Raw genomic sequence first — 19,590 nt, 5'->3', positions numbered from 1 at the left:
GTCTGAAATTAGCTGCACTTGGTTGGTGTTGTATAAATGATAAATCTGGACGTCTTTTTGTGCTGTGTACATGGAGCATTATTGGTTTGTTTCTGAATGTGACTTAAGTTATATAATTAAATATGATGAACATGCACTTACGTGTGCATCGATGAAACTAGAAACCAATAAACAATGCAAACGTCTTCAAACTATGAATTTTTTATTTTATTTTTTAAACAACTAATTTTTCTCCACTTATTTCGCCCCACGTCTCAAATGAGACTAAAAACCACAACCATTACCTTTGCGAAAATGGTTGAGATTTTGTAAGGAAGTTATTTTTTATATATTTTATTTTTGAAACTACAGGTAAATAATTAATATCGAATGTACAGTACGGGTAAATGTTAACAAACTAGTTTTCAATTGTGTGGTTTCCACTATGAACATCTTTATATACGCGGTCTATAATATATCATTGATATGGTAGTGATCATCGCATCTCATCTCATAAATATGATAGGGATTATCAGCTTTTCTTACTAGCGTTATAATAATCGCCTAATACGAATGTGTCAAACAAAAAGACCTACTCAAATAGTATCATCTTAAGGTTGCAAGCAACAGTACAGATCCATGTATAATAAAAAATATCACAGGATAAATTTGCAATCACGAACTAAAAGCAACTGACTATATAAGTATATACAACACAAGAACTACAAAAATCTAAGAATCGAGTTTACCTAAACAGCAGGCATTGAAGTAGAAAGGATAACGTATGCCAAGAAATGTAAACCATCCTGAACTTTACCCACGGCTGCTATCTGATTAGCACGCAGATCCTCAGAAAACGAGTTGACTTTATCTTGAATTGACTTTGCTGGCAAAACCTTGGAAGAATCAGATTTGGTGGCTGCTGCATAAGCTTCTGCTACATCTGATATGCCTGTTTATCATATTCATATTTAGGATAAATAACATCTTGAATATATATTAAAAAAAACATAAACTACACATACTGGTAACAAAACTGACTGCAACGGCCTCCAGGTATCCAGTCATAGATTCTACTTTCATTCTCAATGTTTTAGCCTTTTCAACAGAATCCTCGGGCCATTCAATTTTCACCATATCCTCATCATTAACAGGATCGTGGGCTTTGTTTGCATTGTATATAACTGATTTCCCTAAAATCAAAAGTTGAGATAATGCAATGCAGCACGTTTCTGAAAGTCTCTGCATGAAGATAATAAAAGGTAATTTACTTTCAATTTTTCATGACTTTGTATTGTAAGATAACTAGGAAAAAAGAATGTATTCGTACAAGAATGCCCTCAGAGTGAAGAGAATCTAGTCTGCCACCAGTTTTTTGAACAATGTCAACTGTAGACAGTCCCGCTAAGGCATTTGCAAAGCTGCAAAATGTCATGAATACCCTTAATAGATGATTACTTTGAAGTTTGAACACGAGAAAAAGATGGATTTAAGTAAGATGAAACGACAATATTACCCTGCAGCCATTTCTGCAGCCTTGCTCACACTTGATTTGTGAAAACTCTTAATCTCATCATCCATGTTATCAGGTGCATTCTCCATATTATTTCCGTTTTCTAATATCAGCATTTGTTGGACCTCTTTAAGCTTTACATCATATACAGACTTTTCTTCCGTTGACAGCTTTGTTTTTCTTCTATTAAATAATAACGCATAATGGTTTGATAGTGCCTCGAGTTCCTGCAAGTCAATATTATGATTCAGGCTTCATTTGGCCTTTAAGTGTTAGGGTGTAGGGTTTATCCTTTAGTACCTCCAGCTGCTCTGGTCCTCCATAGATGTAAAAACATCTGTCAAACGTGACCTCCTCCAACAACTGACCCTCTTCTGTCTCATGTCCACCTTCGCCTGCATTTTTGTCAATTTCCATGCCGGATTCTGTGATTAAAAGATCCACGGTTTCCTCGAGAACTTGGATGCCCTTTGCAGTAAAAGCTCTTCCAGTCTGTTCCATCGAATCATATCATTAAGCATAACAATAAAAATGAATCTTTTAATACGATGATGACAAGAAAGGGTTTGTGCTAACCTCTAGAACAGATTCTGCTGCGGGTAAACCACCTTGTTGTATAGAGTTCTCTAGCCTGAAGAAATATTAATAAGAACATAGCTTAACGGGTCAAACTTGGTTTTAAAATGAGCGCATCAGGTGCGCATGTGAGATGGCGTCATGTGAAGTGGCGTGTTGCAATTCCATGATGCAAGGATGATGCGCCTAAATCACATAATGCCGATCCACACAATGCTGTCTGATGCGCGCATTTCTGAGTAAAAGTGAGTTTCTGCATAGATTACTTGTACCTTATGCATAGACTGCTTGTACACATAGAATTAAAGACTTATTTTGGTTATACATATAAAATTCTACAATGGTACTATAGCTTTTTAAAACTTTATATATTTTAATCTCTAATTTTTTAGTGTTTGAAAGTTAACAAGTCAACATATGATCTATAGATAGTTTATAGTATTTTCTTAATAACAAACACAGTGCATACTTGATACGCACGCATCACGCCTCGGCTTTTTAGACCAAACGCATCAGAGCACATCGCGCATTTTAAAACCAAAGGGTCAAAACAGGTCTGGGTTGAAATGAGTCAGATTGTCAGAACGGGTTATAAGTTGTCTTGAGTCTTGACCTACAAACACTTGTTTTGTACATTTTATTAGACTATTGATAATTAGATGCTACTGTGTTAACTTACTTCTGAACAAAACTGGAACCGCCTTTCCAAGCTTTACCTAAAGCTTGCCAAGCTTCAGAAGCAAAGTTCTCCACAGAAGTATCAATAGCCTTTATACCCTGTAACAAAATTTGAAGACAATTGAGGTCATAATGATAATTATAATAATAATAGATTATGATTGTGTGATGTTTACATTATAATGACTTAGCCATGTTTTTCTTAGTACTGTTTAGAACTTGCCTGGCCAAGAAATGTGTCCTCGCTAGCTTTCTCAAGTTTCTCCAAAGCCACCTTTCGCTTCTTATCGTCTTCATCTTCACTTTCTTGATCTTTATCAGAAGCTTCTGGAAGATCCTCCTTAGAAGATTCAGAATCTTCAAATTCATGTTGCAAGTCAGAGATACTACTTGCAGCTGTCTTGGCAACCTCAGCAGCCTGTAAACACAAAACAACGGTTAATAAAAACTAAATGTATGACCAGGTCAATGGCATATCATTGGAAAAAACAAGTAATTGCGCAACGATGTTCACAAATTGGTGGGACTTTTGACTTTAAAAATGATGCTACCATTCTTCCAAATGGAGTTTTACTTTCAGCTTGTATGTCAAGCATGTAGATTCTTCAACTCAACAGTTAATTCAAATGTGAAATTGGTCAGTTTCACGTTTCAAACGTTATGGTTGTTGGATTTATGGACTGGTTCAGGTAAGTCAACGCGGCTGACCGAGTTATGACCCGTAAGAGTTACACCTTGGGCAACAAACAATAAACCGCTTAACTAGCTTAACCGGTAATGACGAAAATATTTATTATTTATAATAGTTATAAATAATATAGTTTATTTACTAATTAAATAAACTGGTTCGGGCTTTAAACAAGAGATGGAACGAGTTAGACTTCAAGGCCCGTTTATAGTTTTACAAGTATTATGATTTATAATCATAAGATATGTGATAACCTAAGACAAAGGGTTTGAAGCAAAGAAAAAGGCAGGTCACGAAAACCTACACAGCTTTTTCTTATTCTTGTTTCACACGGCAGCAAACAAAAGAACACCACCGAGGTCGCCGTTCCTATGAGACGTCGGCCACCGCCGCTGCCCGCTCCACGCCGCGCCGATTGTTCCACCGACCAGGTCCGCCCCTACGGCCGCACCTGCTCGCTTCCGCCGCTACTGCTACAGTCCGGTGCTGCCGCAAAGCCACCACCCGTTGTTCGGTTCGTCGACTAGCACTCGCTCGTTGAACCTTGGTGTCTCGACCGGTTATCCATTAACCGAGGTATATATTATCTCATCGGTAGTTAATAATATATTGTTTAATATTACCGTGCTCGTATGATTTTGTAACTGGATCCTGTCGGGTTTAGTTTCGGTGCTGATTATTTGTTTATATTCCGCTGCGCATTTATTAATTAATACGATTAATTATTATTTGTCACATTTACTGAACCGGGTTTAATAAATAAAATTTTGACTAATCACCACTGAAACCCAACAATGGTATCTTCACTTGCACTAAATTGTATAAGTAAATCAGCAACAAAATCCTTATCAAAACTTCATTAATGGCTACTAGGTTTAAAATCATAGTTCATCAGAACATTCCAAAAAGGTTTAATAGTGTTTTAACTTATAACAGTCAAAATTGGATTATTATAATCCAAACTATTACTCATTGGCTGATAATAATTACAACTAACAGTTTGAACCAAAAGCAATCTTATTAACATAACCATCAATGATTTGCATTATATCTCCAGTCGATTTCACTCGTAATGATGATTATCAGTGAAATGGAGAAACATACATGCGAAATCAAGTGTAAATAAACTATTACTCGTTTGTCAAAAATAATTCCTCCTAAATCCTAATAGTTTGTTTGACCAACGACACTCCTAACTTATTCTTTTGTTACCTAAGCAATGTTAGTAACATAATCATCAATGATTTGCATTATATCTCCACTTGTAATAATGATTATAAACGATAAATATGCTACTAGGACTGCTCTAGGTAACTAAAGTAAAAGTTCCGAGTGTTATTGATCAAACCGCCAGTACAGATTGTTATCGGCCAATAAGTCTGGATTAATAAAATCCAATTTGCCAAACCTAAAACGTATTAAACAGTCTTGTATTTATTTGCATTTGAAAATTAGTGAACTAGACATAAACAATCGAAGTCTGAAAATGAATCCATTTGACGTTGACTGATCAAAACGAAACCCTAGATAGTGAAAATTGAATATAAAATTGAAAGTAAAACCACGCTAATTTGATTCTCGTTTCAGTGACATGATCTGTTAATTAGCATAGCAGCAAATGCCGTTTGAAATTGCAATGCAAAGTGAAAGTTAATAATAATATAATAGACAGAATTACAAATTTTGTCCTTTAAAAAAAGCCAAATTACGGTTCGTGTCATTTTCTAAGTTTCCTTGCAGGCGTTACTTTAAACTTTTTTTCCTACAAGTTATATCCTTTACGCTAACTGGGTTAGAAAAACTCTGTTAAATCCCATCACGTGAGAAGCATGTGAGGGTAGTTTTGTCTTTTTACCTACCCTGCAACTTCTTCTTCTTCTGTTTCTGTATCTATTAACACACACCTGCCTCATCTCACTTCTCTCTCTATGTTCTACCACACCATCACCATAACCACTCCTCAAACACCATCACCACCGCCACCATAGCTCCGCCACCAGCCACCGCTCCATCTCCGATTCCCTCATCCACCATCGTCCTCAATTCTGATTCGTTTGGAATTAGGGTTCTATCACAAAACACCTCTTTTTTAAGGTTTTAATTTCTGATTTTTGTTCATCTCTAAAAATAAACCAACCCTACCGTCACCAACCACCATGCCAGAATCGCCGCCACCATCATCACCATGCCTGAACACCACCCAATGTCGGAAACTGTCGTCACTACCAAATTACGGTTCGTGTCCTTTTCTAAGTTTCCTTACAGGCGGTACTTTAAACTTTTTTTTCCTACAAGTTATATCATTTACGCTAACTGGGTTAGAAAAACTCTGTTAAATCCCATCACGTGAGAAGCATGTGAGGGTAGTTTTGTCTTTTTACCTACCCTGCAACTTCTTCTTCTTCTGTTTCTGTATCTATTAACACACACCAGCCTCATCTCACTTCTCTCTCTATGTTCTACCACACCATCACCATAACCACTCCTCAAACACCATCACCACCGCCACCATAGCTCCGCCACCAGCCACCGCTCCATCTCCGATTCCCTCATCCACCATCGTCCTCAATTCTGATTCGTTTGGAATTAGGGTTCTATCACAAAACACCTCTTTTTTAGGGTTTTAATTTCTGATTTTTGTTCATCTCTAAAAATAAACCAACCCTACCGTCACCAACCACCATGCCAGAATCGCCGCCACCATCATCACCATGCCTGAACACCACCCAATGTCGGAAACTGTCGTCACTAACAACTCCGGCCACAAAACCGTCTACCGAAATCTCTGACCACACAACCGTTCACCAACATCTCCTACCCGATTTTTCCATCAACCCCCTTGCTCCTCGTAAGAAGCCGCCGTCTCCGCCGGTTTGTTCTTTTCACTCGTCTTCTCCGGCGGACCTGCAACAGCGTCACCGCCATCTCTGATATAGGGATTAAAAGTTAAAACGCACCATCAGAAGCTTCAATCGACTCAAGTTTTCGGATTAAAACCTGCAACAGTACCGCCACCATCTAATCATCGGTGATTCCAGGTTTTTCGGCGGTGAGAAACAAGGGGGTCGGTAATAGGACGATTTGAGTGGTCATTGTTGTTGTAGGGTGTGGTGGTGGTGGTGGTTGGGCTGTGAGTGGTGGCGTTTTCGGTGTGGCAGCACAGATTGTTTTACGGTGGTGGTGGTGGCTTTCTAACGAAGTAGATGTCTTGGGGTTTTAAAGTTGCAGGTACAGACGAAAAGATAAAAATGCCCTCACATGCTTCTCACATGAGGGTATTTAACTGAGTTTTTCTAACCCAGTTATCGTAAAGGACATAACGTGTAGGAAAAAAATGTTTAAAGGATACCGCCTGCAAGGAAACTTATAAAAGGACACGAACAGTAATTTGGCTTTTTTAAAGGACAAAATTTGTAATTCTGTCATAATAATAATAATAATAGGATGGATTACATTGCGAGAGATCTCCTCGGCTGCTTTCTGAAGATCTGAAAGAACAGATAAGCCCCAACCCCAACCCCATCCACCGGTTGTATGATACCTAACAAATCCTTAGCCCTTTCATTTGTACCTTTGAAAGGCTCTTTGGTCATCTTGCCTTGAATACAAGATTCACACTCATCAAACGAACCTAACTCGTTTGTTTTCAAAAGACCTTTCTTTTGGAGAGTATTTATACGATTCTTGTTTATGTGTCCAAGGCGACAATGCCAAATGTAGGAATCACTCAAATCCTTTTTGAGTCTTTTAGTAGAAGTTTGATATAATGAGCTATTTAAGGTATTATCATGAACCAATTCATAAATACCGTTGTTTGGTACAGCTTTAAAATAAAAGATACCATTAGATGATACATGCATTTCTGATCTTACAAATTTAAAGTCAAAATTACATTGTCTAAGAAGGTGCACAGAAATAATGTTCCTAGTCAAACTAGGAGCATACAAAACATTTCTCAAAACAACTTCCAAACCACTTGGAAGCGATAAAGTGAAGTCTCCTCTAGCGACCACGTGCACCCTTGCACCGTTGCCCATGAAAAGATTCACTTCGCCCTTCTTTAAGTCTTCATTCTTTTTGAACCCCTGCAACCAATTGCAAATATGAGTTCCACATCCGGTATCCAATACCCATGTGTTAGAAGAAATAAGATTTAGCTCAACATTAATCATAAAGACATTACCCGAGGTATGCGCCGCATTCCTCTTGTCTTTTAGCTCTTTTAGGTAGACCGGGCAATTGCGTTTCCAGTGTCCGGTCTCCCCACAACCAAAACAAGGATCATCCTTATGACCCCTCGGTTCCATAACCTTTTGTTTCTTTGCCATAACCGGTGATTTGCCCTTACCCTTAAGATGCATAGGAGGACCCTTTCTTTTGGCTACCTTAGCCTTAAGATTGGGTTGAGATCGATTCTTGGATCTACCTTCATTGATCGCAAACATGGGTAAAACCCTTTTGCCCATGCTCGCCTCGGCTGTTTTAAGCATTGAGTGAAGTTCTCCAATGGTTTTGTCCCACCCGTTCATGTTATAATTTAACACGAATGTGTCGAACCTTTTCGACAAAGAGTTAAGGATCAAATCCGTTGCTAACTCTTTTGAGATGGGACAATTGAGCTTGGCGAGGCGATCAATGTAACTTTTCATCTTAAGTACATAAGTTGAAACTGGTTGATTATCATCCATTCTACATGCATGCAAGGCTCGAACCGTTTCGAACCTTTCAACTCTTGATTGCTTAAGGAACATTTCCTTAAGTTGAGTAATCATGTCGTACGCATTATGGTTTTCGAAATCCTTTTGGATTTCGGGAACCATAGTCGCCAACATGAGGCATGACACTTGAATGGAATCTTCCGTAAGTTTGACCCAATTCATATATTCGACCTCACTTCCCTCTTCCGGTTCTTCGGGGATAGGTGTTTCCAAAACATGATATAATTTTTCTTGTTTTAGAACAATCCTTAAATTTCGGAACCAATCCGAAAAGTTATTGTGGTTAAGACGGTCTTTAGCGAGAATAGATCGGAGAGAGACATTTTGGACGTTAGGGATTATGTTGTCGTCGACGTGTGCGGCCATCTGCAGAATTTTAATTAAGTTCATTTTAGTGTTTTACCTTTTTAATTATTAATACCCTTTTATATATATACCAAATATAATTAATAATTAAAATCTAGAATCCAACGATAAACCCGACTCCGGTTAGGTGACCTTTTTCCCATTGTCGATTTATCAAGGTAGTTATTCATAACAATTGCAAACCCTTTTGCAACTTCTAGAGTTTATGGGACCGGTTCGAAATCATATTTCGTGTCGGCATGTTTATCCCATCAACACCTATTAGACCCCATGTTTGGGTGACCCTCTTCACATGGTTCTAATTTAAGTCGTCCTACTTGTATCAACTTGTAATATTAACATACAAACGGTTAGGTGACCTTTTTCCCATTTATATGCCAATATTACCTTAACATATTAATTTACTCTTACGCGGTTAGGTGACCTTTTTCCCACTAAGAGCTTACTAATATGTTAAGCGTTATACAAAAAGGATGGTGTTTAACTTATTATCCTTAATTTTAAAAGGGATTTTTAGTTTTAATAATTCTAGTTGTAAAACTTTAAATCATGTTGTAACATGCATTTAGTAACATGATATTTTGAAACCATTTTCAAAATTCTAATTTATAATAAAGCCATTTTATTATGGGCGTGAGACGGCTAGTTAATAAATCCATTTTATTAAACTATGTGTCACGTAATTACCGATAATTATTAGAACCCGTTTTATGCTTTGTTAATTAATTCTATGTGACGAAGTTGATATCCTAATATCTAACAACCACACAATCAAACAATCAATTAACAAGCATACATAATTATACTAGACACGAGCCACTAAATTAGACCACACTTGTTAGCCGAAACAAGTGTGTGTCTTAGGTCCAATCCTAAGGGACACATGACACATGGATGTTGTAGCTCCCACTCGATCCCGCATCCAAATGCTTCGAGCATCTTCTTCAACCCCGTTGTGATCCATTGGGCTTGAACTTGGGCCTTAGCTTCCATAAGCTTCCATTTGGGCTCAATTGGTGGGCTTAGGTCCTTTTGGGCTGGAATCCCTTTAATGGGCTTGTGAGACCCATTATCACCATACCCGGCCCAATTAGGCCCAAACTTCCAATTTTGCAATCTTCTTTAATTTTACAAAACCAAATGTCCTAATACATTTTTTCTATAAAATAAAGATATTACAAATAATCTATTTATTACATACCCATATGAATAAATAATTACAAAATTACAAAATTGCCCCTAATTAATTATTACAAACCGAAACTTGAATAATTAATTACAATCACAACATCAACCACAAACAAACATCCATTTTGGTCTACGGCTCGGTCTAGTTTTAACAAACATAACCCGTTATGTTTTAGGAACCCGTTCCAAAACCCCTTGACTTTATCGGGCCTAGCCCAACCCAATTTGGGCTTGACCCAATAACATGATTATGGGCTTCGGCCCACATGTGCAAAACACATGGGCTTCGGCCCAATTAAAAAGCTCACGGGCTTCGGCCCATTTAACCAAAAATGGGCTTCGGCCCATATAGCTTTTTCCCTTTTATGTCCGGTTAGCCCAATAACCATATCCAAGTGGGCTTCGGCCCAAAATCACCCGATTTGGGCTTCGGCCCATATACTCGGTTTTATTTTTTATTTTTTTTTTTTTTTTTGAACAAAGCCAAAAACAATAATAAGATTAAATACAAAGAAAATCATGCATGTTAATTTTTTTTGTATAAAATCTTTCAAGGGGAAAAAAATAAAACCGAGAACCCGAAGCTTAGTTTCCCGTATCCCGGCTCTTGATGCCATTTGTTGGGTTTCTATTAAATTAACAAACTTAGTTAACCATTTAACTAGTCACAATTAAGGCGGAAGCGTGATATTTACAAACTAAACATATGTATCCATGTGTTTATATATGTATATGTTCATGAATAACCTAGTTTATTCATGTTATAAGATTACCAATAATCTATTTACTAGAAACCCGAAGCAAGGATCAAATGATACGGAAAAGCTAAACTATCAAGCTAGTAAACACTTACATTCTTAACCCTTTAAGAGTTTAGTAGATGGTTGAAGAAGATGATGATGTGAATGTTAGACTTTCAAAGGAAAACCCTCAAACGGAATATACCCCGAGCCTCCAACACACACCGAGCTATGCTAGGAAGCTTGAACACGAAAAACCCGAGACCCGAGCCTTTCTTTTTCCTTTTGGCCGTAAACAAGAAAGAAAGAAAGGAAGAAGTTGTATGGGTTTTTTGTTACTTGAAAGTATATTAATAATGTTCTATCTTTGATCATCATGTATTTTCATTATACATACACATACACCCATGATGTTTGGTATTTTTGATCATGTATCCATTACCAAATATATGACATGATGTGATCAAGACTATGGGGTGTGGGGCCCACCCAAAACCGGCCCCAATTATATCCTTTTTTTTTTTTTTTTTTTATTTTATATTTTATATTTTATAAAATATATAAACACCCCATCTTTTATAAACCATTTTATAAAAGAATACATAGTTAAATAATTATTCCAATAATAATTATTTGAATAAATAAATTAACCAATTAATTTATTTAACACTTTCAAGTAAATATTCAGAAACCCGATTTTCTGAATGTACCGTGTTCTGTATTTGTTTTATAGATCTCATCTTAACAAATATATAATTGGTGTGTGTCTAACTCGTTATTGGGTATGACCCGACTTGGATCAAACACGGCTAGCCGCATTAACCTAATTATGTGTCTCGGGCATATGGTATTCCAACAGATTTCACTCGTAATGATGATTATCAGTGAAATGGAGAAACATACATGCGAAATCAAGTGTAAATAAACTATTACTCGTTTGTCAAAAATAATTCCTCCTAAATCCTAATAGTTTGTTTGACCAACGACACTCCTAACTTATTCTTTTGTTACCTAAGCAATGTTAGTAACATAATCATCAATGATTTGCATTATATCTCCACTTGTAATAATGATTATAAACGATAAATATGCTACTAGGACTGCTCTAGGTAACTAAAGTAAAAGTTCCGAGTGTTATTGATCAAACCGCCAGTACAGATTGTTATCGGCCAATAAGTCTGGATTAATAAAATCCAATTTGCCAAACCTAAAACGTATTAAACAGTCTTGTATTTATTTGCATTTGAAAATTAGTGAACTAGACATAAACAATCGAAGTCTGAAAATGAATCCATTTGACGTTGACTGATCAAAACGAAACCCTAGATAGTGAAAATTGAATATAAAATTGAAAGTAAAACCACGCTAATTTGATTCTCGTTTCAGTGACATGATCTGTTAATTAGCATAGCAGCAAATGCCGTTTGAAATTGCAATGCAAAGTGAAAGTTAATAATAATATAATAGACAGAATTACAAATTTTGTCCTTTAAAAAAAGCCAAATTACGGTTCGTGTCATTTTCTAAGTTTCCTTGCAGGCGTTACTTTAAACTTTTTTTCCTACAAGTTATATCCTTTACGCTAACTGGGTTAGAAAAACTCTGTTAAATCCCATCACGTGAGAAGCATGTGAGGGTAGTTTTGTCTTTTTACCTACCCTGCAACTTCTTCTTCTTCTGTTTCTGTATCTATTAACACACACCTGCCTCATCTCACTTCTCTCTCTATGTTCTACCACACCATCACCATAACCACTCCTCAAACACCATCACCACCGCCACCATAGCTCCGCCACCAGCCACCGCTCCATCTCCGATTCCCTCATCCACCATCGTCCTCAATTCTGATTCGTTTGGAATTAGGGTTCTATCACAAAACACCTCTTTTTTAAGGTTTTAATTTCTGATTTTTGTTCATCTCTAAAAATAAACCAACCCTACCGTCACCAACCACCATGCCAGAATCGCCGCCACCATCATCACCATGCCTGAACACCACCCAATGTCGGAAACTGTCGTCACTACCAAATTACGGTTCGTGTCCTTTTCTAAGTTTCCTTACAGGCGGTACTTTAAACTTTTTTTTCCTACAAGTTATATCATTTACGCTAACTGGGTTAGAAAAACTCTGTTAAATCCCATCACGTGAGAAGCATGTGAGGGTAGTTTTGTCTTTTTACCTACCCTGCAACTTCTTCTTCTTCTGTTTCTGTATCTATTAACACACACCAGCCTCATCTCACTTCTCTCTCTATGTTCTACCACACCATCACCATAACCACTCCTCAAACACCATCACCACCGCCACCATAGCTCCGCCACCAGCCACCGCTCCATCTCCGATTCCCTCATCCACCATCGTCCTCAATTCTGATTCGTTTGGAATTAGGGTTCTATCACAAAACACCTCTTTTTTAGGGTTTTAATTTCTGATTTTTGTTCATCTCTAAAAATAAACCAACCCTACCGTCACCAACCACCATGCCAGAATCGCCGCCACCATCATCACCATGCCTGAACACCACCCAATGTCGGAAACTGTCGTCACTAACAACTCCGGCCACAAAACCGTCTACCGAAATCTCTGACCACACAACCGTTCACCAACATCTCCTACCCGATTTTTCCATCAACCCCCTTGCTCCTCGTAAGAAGCCGCCGTCTCCGCCGGTTTGTTCTTTTCACTCGTCTTCTCCGGCGGACCTGCAACAGCGTCACCGCCATCTCTGATATAGGGATTAAAAGTTAAAACGCACCATCAGAAGCTTCAATCGACTCAAGTTTTCGGATTAAAACCTGCAACAGTACCGCCACCATCTAATCATCGGTGATTCCAGGTTTTTCGGCGGTGAGAAACAAGGGGGTCGGTAATAGGACGATTTGAGTGGTCATTGTTGTTGTAGGGTGTGGTGGTGGTGGTGGTTGGGCTGTGAGTGGTGGCGTTTTCGGTGTGGCAGCACAGATTGTTTTACGGTGGTGGTGGTGGCTTTCTAACGAAGTAGATGTCTTGGGGTTTTAAAGTTGCAGGTACAGACGAAAAGATAAAAATGCCCTCACATGCTTCTCACATGAGGGTATTTAACTGAGTTTTTCTAACCCAGTTATCGTAAAGGACATAACGTGTAGGAAAAAAATGTTTAAAGGATACCGCCTGCAAGGAAACTTATAAAAGGACACGAACAGTAATTTGGCTTTTTTAAAGGACAAAATTTGTAATTCTGTCATAATAATAATAATAATAGGATGGATTACATTGCGAGAGATCTCCTCGGCTGCTTTCTGAAGATCTGAAAGAACAGATAAGCCCCAACCCCAACCCCATCCACCGGTTGCATTTTGTTGTTTGGGCGCTGGTGGTTCTTCAACCGGCTGAATCTCATCGTTTGATGGTGATTTTATGGTGGCGTTTGGTTCCATTTGGGAATCTGAATCTGATGGTTAAGCCTGCAGCAGTTACTGTGAATCGCGTGTTTGTTGGTTTGGATCTTCACGAGACTTGTATTTCACGACACGTTTATCAACAGCCAAACGTTGTCGTTTTCCTGAAATATATTAAATATTAAATTTATTAAATCTGTTAACATAAATGAATTTAAACAATTTTCCTCCCCATGTTTGGCAAAAAATTCTCAACTTACGTTATCAGAGTTGAGGTGTACAAACCGGATTAAAACTCAAAATCGGTTTGGGTTAAAACCGGTTCGGTTTAGTCAACAAAAGTCAAAACCGGTTCGGTTTAGTCAACAAAAGTCAAAACCGGTTCGGTTTAGACTTTCGGGTCGGGTTGAAACCGGTTTCTTACTATGGTACGATCGGTACCGGTTCGGGTTTTGATCGGTTTTGGTTCGGGTTTTGGCCGGTTTCGGTTCGGTTAACTGGTTTGGAACCAGTTTTGGCGGAGAAAATTGCAAACCGGTTCCGAACCTACGGTTTCAATCGGTTCCAAACCTGTTTCTACATAATCGGTTTCAAACCAATTCGGTTTCGGTTCAGTTTTCAGGTCGGTTCGGTTAACCAGTTTATTTGCCCACCTCTATATCAGGGGGCTTACGCAACGTGAGCCACGAACCGTGGATGAGCAAGGAAGAAGGAGCATTGTCGTCGATGGCGTGGGTCGATAACATTAATGGTTAACTAATCGATCACAATCTTTGGTTTTGGTTAAACGTTTATGACAACTTTCACACTCGTATGAGTCAGAAAAATATCATTAATGCATCATGATAAACCGACCCGTTGAATTGAAGGATGAAGAAGCTATGAATTTTGCGCTCAACAATCATCATTTTGTGTACCGTGTACGACTTAAAAGTTCACACAACTTAAAATGTTAGGATATTTATTGAGGATTTGTCTAATCAGGTTGTACTTTGATGGGTTTATTAATAAAATATTTTTTCATCAGTATTTAATACTACTTGATAAAAATAGTTCTATTTATTTATGCTATTTTTATTATTTATAATATATAGATTAATGTTTAAAAGATTTGAGTAATTACAAGAGCTTCGTCACACTGCTTAGTAAAAATAGAAAAAGCCCCACCGCATCTAAAGCGGTGAGGTGGCAGTAAAAAATGGTGTTTTTTAGCCCCCGACTACGAATGCCTCAATGTTGGAAACTTGAAAAATTGAACACATGTTTAGTTTTAATATATGCATAAAAGAATTCTTTTCTTTTTTTTATAATTCGGATTATCCGTTTCAATAACCGAATCCGTATCTGAAATTTTGGATATCCGAAATTTCGGATACGGATTCAGTTATCAATATTCACTATCCGAACTTTTCGGATATCTGAAAACCGGATAATCCGGTCTTGAACACCCCTAATGCATATCAATGTAGGGATAAGAAAATGGTATCGGTACCGGTATTTACTGAATATTTGCGTATGATATCGGTACCCGGACCGAACATTTTCGATACTGACACCAAGTTTATAAAAAATTCGGGATTGACACCGGTATGGTACAGAGCTCATCCCCGTATCAACGCATATATTCCTATAAAATTTGAACCTGCATACATATACAATTTGAATACTTCTTATCAATGCATAGTTGCATACACCTCAAGTCACAAGAAACATAGCTATACGCCTATACATATCAAGAAATGCACATAGATATTCAAAACGAATCCGCCATACTTCTGTATAAAACCAAGAAACAAATTAGTCTTATGTACCAAACCATTAAGACCTAATATACAAACCATTAACATAGATGCACGCACGCGCGCACACAAGAGAAAAAACTATCAAGATTTGATAAACAAATGCACCGGTAGAGGGGCACATTCAATCCTTGTTTTTATATTAGTTTTCACTTTTCAGTCAGCATGAAGTAGAGCCTTTTTGGGAGCTTGCCAATAGTTGCCATGGTCATGACCTTGAGATCATGGGTTCAAATCCTTTCTTCACAATACTTTTGGTCAAAAAGAAAAAAAATAGTTGCTTTACTCTATAGAATCAACTTTAGATATTAAATAAATGACTTAAGATATTACCACACTGTAATAAGAATCGGAAATCAAAAGCTTAAAATTAAGATAAACAACCTGATTCGAGATGGGCTAATCTCCAGATTACAAGGTTAACTTTAATACATAAAATATGGATTTTGCTAAAACTTAGTGACAACATCGATTACAAGGTTTCTTAGAATTAAAGAACCCTAACTTTAATACATAAAACATCGACCGAAAAAAATTTGCAGGAAACAAAAGTACTTGTAACTAAAACTTAGTGGGAGCGGTTATGATTTTGTTTCAGCATTTTAATTTATAACTTTAGGTATAAAATAAATCAACTTTAGATATTAAATAAACGACTTATTTTTGGCGGATAATGGAATTGAACAGATGTCTTACACTTGCCAAAGAAAATGATGCTCACAAACCATTAAGATTTATGATGTACATACAGTGATACAGATATTCAGTTGCAGACCCAAAGAAGGATTTCACTAGAGTTAATTTTTCGGTCTAGAATTTTACCCAGTAATTGGATCTGGTCAGTGGTCACTAAGGAAACTAAGTTCAGATTTCTTTATCAGGTTGAATCGGGATAAGAATAGCCGAATAGGACTAGTAAATTAACCTTTGATTAAGAAATCGATAACCACTCCAGGAAAAAAAACGATGATAAATGAACCTTTTAGACTAAAACCATAAATCAGATGCTTGCCTATCATAGCATGTATCTGGTAAAAAATGACTGAACTGACCTTACCTGATCAATCAAACATTGTGAAAATTAGGCAATCAATTTAAAAATGCATACCCAAACAGCCATCAAGTTATGCATTATATAATATAAAAAGGTTAAAAAGAGAAATAAGCAGCAGTCTTAAATGCTTGCAAAATTACAGAGAAAGACGGCACCAATGAAGAAATACATAAAAAGTCCCACACTATATGTTGCTCTGCAACATTAACTTTAGACAAAAGATCCTATAAAGAATAAAAAATCACACTTTTTTTGTGGTGTCTGCTAATAAAATCCAATACCGCGCTGATATTATATGCATGATTAAAACAATAAAAAAATACTGCAGCATATCTATATATACTCAAAGGAACATACAAGTATTGGTAACAAACTAGTCATAAGTGAACTTAAAAAGTATTGGTAACAAACTAGTCATAAGTGAACTTAAAAACTTTATTAACAACTAACTCAAAAAAGAGCATATTCATCACATGTTTTCGTAACAAATATTTAATTTCTGAATTAAAAAAAAAGAAACATGAGACTTTTAGAAGCCAGTCTTAAACCAATGAAAAAATTCCCGTATCCTCACACCGTATATTCAAAAATTCTGTGATTCTGTAACTAATTTTTGAATCATCTATATTACAAGATTGAGGTTGACTCGATATATATAGCCATATAGGATTATAGGCAAGTCAAAAGAATCACGGACAACCGTTCTCTTGAAAAGAAAGTCTTACCTTAGGATAGGTTGTACAGCTTTTTAAGATCTCAAGATTCTTCGGCTAACTAGAAAGCCTTCAACAAGTGCCTTCTTTTCTTTTTCTTGAGTTACATACGGTCAAAGATCATTTTTCCAAAAACTCGTCAACGTTTTGTATCCCGTCAATTAAAGAATAATATGTACTGTCATCAGGACTAATGCCTTTACTCACCATTTCATCAAACAACTCTTGCGCAACACGCCCTTCGTTATTTTTGCATAATCCTTGTATAAGCGCGTTGTATGTCAATCGCGTAGGATTAAAGCCTGAACTCAGCATAGCATCCTTAACCATTAACGCCTCCTTCATATCACCTCTCCTACTATAACCACTAATAAGCGTATTAAAACTAATAAAATCAGGCTTAATCCCTCTTTTCTTCATCTCATCAAAAACCTTAATCGCGTCTTCAACCTTTCCTTCCCTACAATACCCTTTCATCAAAGTATTATACGTCACTTCATCCGGAAAAACCTTTAATCTATCCATTTCGTTTACATATAAAAGAGCCCGTTTTATGTTCTTGTTAGCACAGTGACCGTCAATCAATGCATTAAGCATCACAATATCCGGTACCACCCCTCGTTCAATAGCCTTGGCAAACAAATTATCTGCTTCGGCCATTCTATTTCTTTTGTTTAACACGTTTATAAGCGACGTGTAGGTTACATGTGTAGGCTTAATTCCTTTACTTATCATCTCATCATGGAGGTTAAACGCCTTATTGGCATTACCCGACCTACAATATCCATTAATCAATATGTTATATGTAATATCATCCGGTACCAACTTTTCATTTTCCATTTCTTCTATCATATCTTCAGCTTCCGACTCTTTACCTTCAAAAACCAATGCATGAAGCAATGAGTTATATGTAGATACAGACGGGCGTATTGCCTTTTTAACCATCTCATCCTTGTAACGAAACGCCATTTCAAGATCCCCTTTATTACAATACGCGTCTATCAAAGCGTTGTAAGTTATAGCAGTCGGAACCAACCCGAGTCCCTCCATTTTGCGCAAAAGTCGAGACGCCTCGTCGAATCTTCCTTCTTTACACATACCACTAACAAGCGCTCCGTAACTATAACTATCGGGCCGAATGCCTTTCACTTTCATTTTCTCAAACACCTTGCGTGCACCATCAACATCCCTCTTCGCACAATACCCGTTAACAATCGTGTTATACGTAACCACATTCGGTTTCAACCCTAACGCTTCCATACTCGCAACAAACTCCTTAGCTTTCTTTAACTTCCCTTCTTTACACAACAAGTTAATCATAATATTATAAGTATACGCGGTCGAACTAATCTTTAAACTAAACATCTCAGCAAACAAAATCCAAGCAGTATGCGTATGGTTCAACCTAACAAACAAACTCAACATATCATTACACATTTCGATTTTCGGCAAAACCCCTTTCTGTTTCATCAAGTAAAAACATTTAATCACCTCATCGGGTTTCTTCAACTCACAAAAACCTTTAATATATAAATCGAACATGACGATACTCGATATCCCTAACTGATCACGGGTTTTAACTAACCCGTTAAATAGTTCACTGTAAGTGAACCTTTGTGAGTTAATTACTGATTTGATGAAGTTTAAGGCCAATTTGGTGTTGTTAGGGTTTGGGTACTGGAGCTGTGAGATAATGGCGATTGATAGGCAATAGCAATCGAGATTGGTGTTGTTGGGGTTGAAATATTGGGTGAATTTGAGGACTAGAGGTGGGTGTGAGCGGAGGTTGTGAAGGGTGGTGGAGATTGTGGTGGGTGTGAGGGTGTCTGCCAAGTGTTCGACGAAATGCCACTGAGAAGAAGTGATGGATTCGTGAAGGGATAATGGGGTTATGTGTGGCGACTGTAGGGTGGACTGACCTCGAGTGGTTTGGTGATTCAGTGTTCGGAGATTGGGGATCTTGAAGAGCCTCATGATGTGATGCCGGCAGCTTCCGAGATTTCAAGGTGGTGTGAAACTACTGAGACGTTAAAGCTTGAAACCATAAGGCTGAGGGGTGTGGAGCGCGACTGGGGGCGCGTGAGCCCATCCGCTCGCGCCCCGGGGCGCGAGCACCACACCACCGAGGCGCGAGAGGGGCGCGAGCGCGGAAAAAGAGGCAGGCGCAAGAGGGGTAGCGGCTGGGAATACGCGTGAAGGA

General features: G+C 37.7%; 2 protein-coding genes across 2 annotated transcripts; both read right to left on the bottom strand.

Annotated features, from left to right (window-relative positions):
• Positions 1-387: 387 nt before the first annotated feature.
• On the bottom strand, positions 388-13,863 carry LOC143589117 (uncharacterized). Its single transcript, XM_077069963.1, has 13 exons — positions 13,699-13,863; positions 13,203-13,242; positions 13,081-13,149; positions 12,909-12,960; positions 6,888-6,975; positions 2,970-3,164; positions 2,748-2,845; positions 2,069-2,123; positions 1,793-1,984; positions 1,496-1,719; positions 1,310-1,400; positions 1,005-1,221; positions 388-931 (listed from the first exon to the last, which is right to left on the bottom strand). The coding sequence occupies exons 1-13, from the start codon at positions 13,861-13,863 to the stop codon at positions 729-731; spliced, it is 1,689 nt and encodes a 562-aa protein (XP_076926078.1). The 3' UTR covers positions 388-728.
• A 3,393-nt stretch (positions 13,864-17,256) lies between these two features.
• LOC143589116 (uncharacterized) lies at positions 17,257-19,364 on the bottom strand. Its single transcript, XM_077069962.1, has one exon. It carries the CDS (start codon positions 19,362-19,364, stop codon positions 17,511-17,513), a length of 1,854 nt encoding a protein of 617 aa, XP_076926077.1. The 3' UTR covers positions 17,257-17,510.
• Positions 19,365-19,590: the final 226 nt, after the last annotated feature.

Source organism: Bidens hawaiensis, unplaced genomic scaffold (genome assembly GCF_021521415.1).
Source record: "Bidens hawaiensis isolate Kalapana, Puna unplaced genomic scaffold, B.hawaiensis_p1.1 tig00037226_1, whole genome shotgun sequence".
In the NCBI taxonomy this organism is placed as follows: Eukaryota; Viridiplantae; Streptophyta; class Magnoliopsida; order Asterales; family Asteraceae; genus Bidens; species Bidens hawaiensis.
The sequence above is the reverse complement of the archived record's forward strand: the minus strand, read 5'-3'. Positions and strand labels throughout refer to the sequence as shown.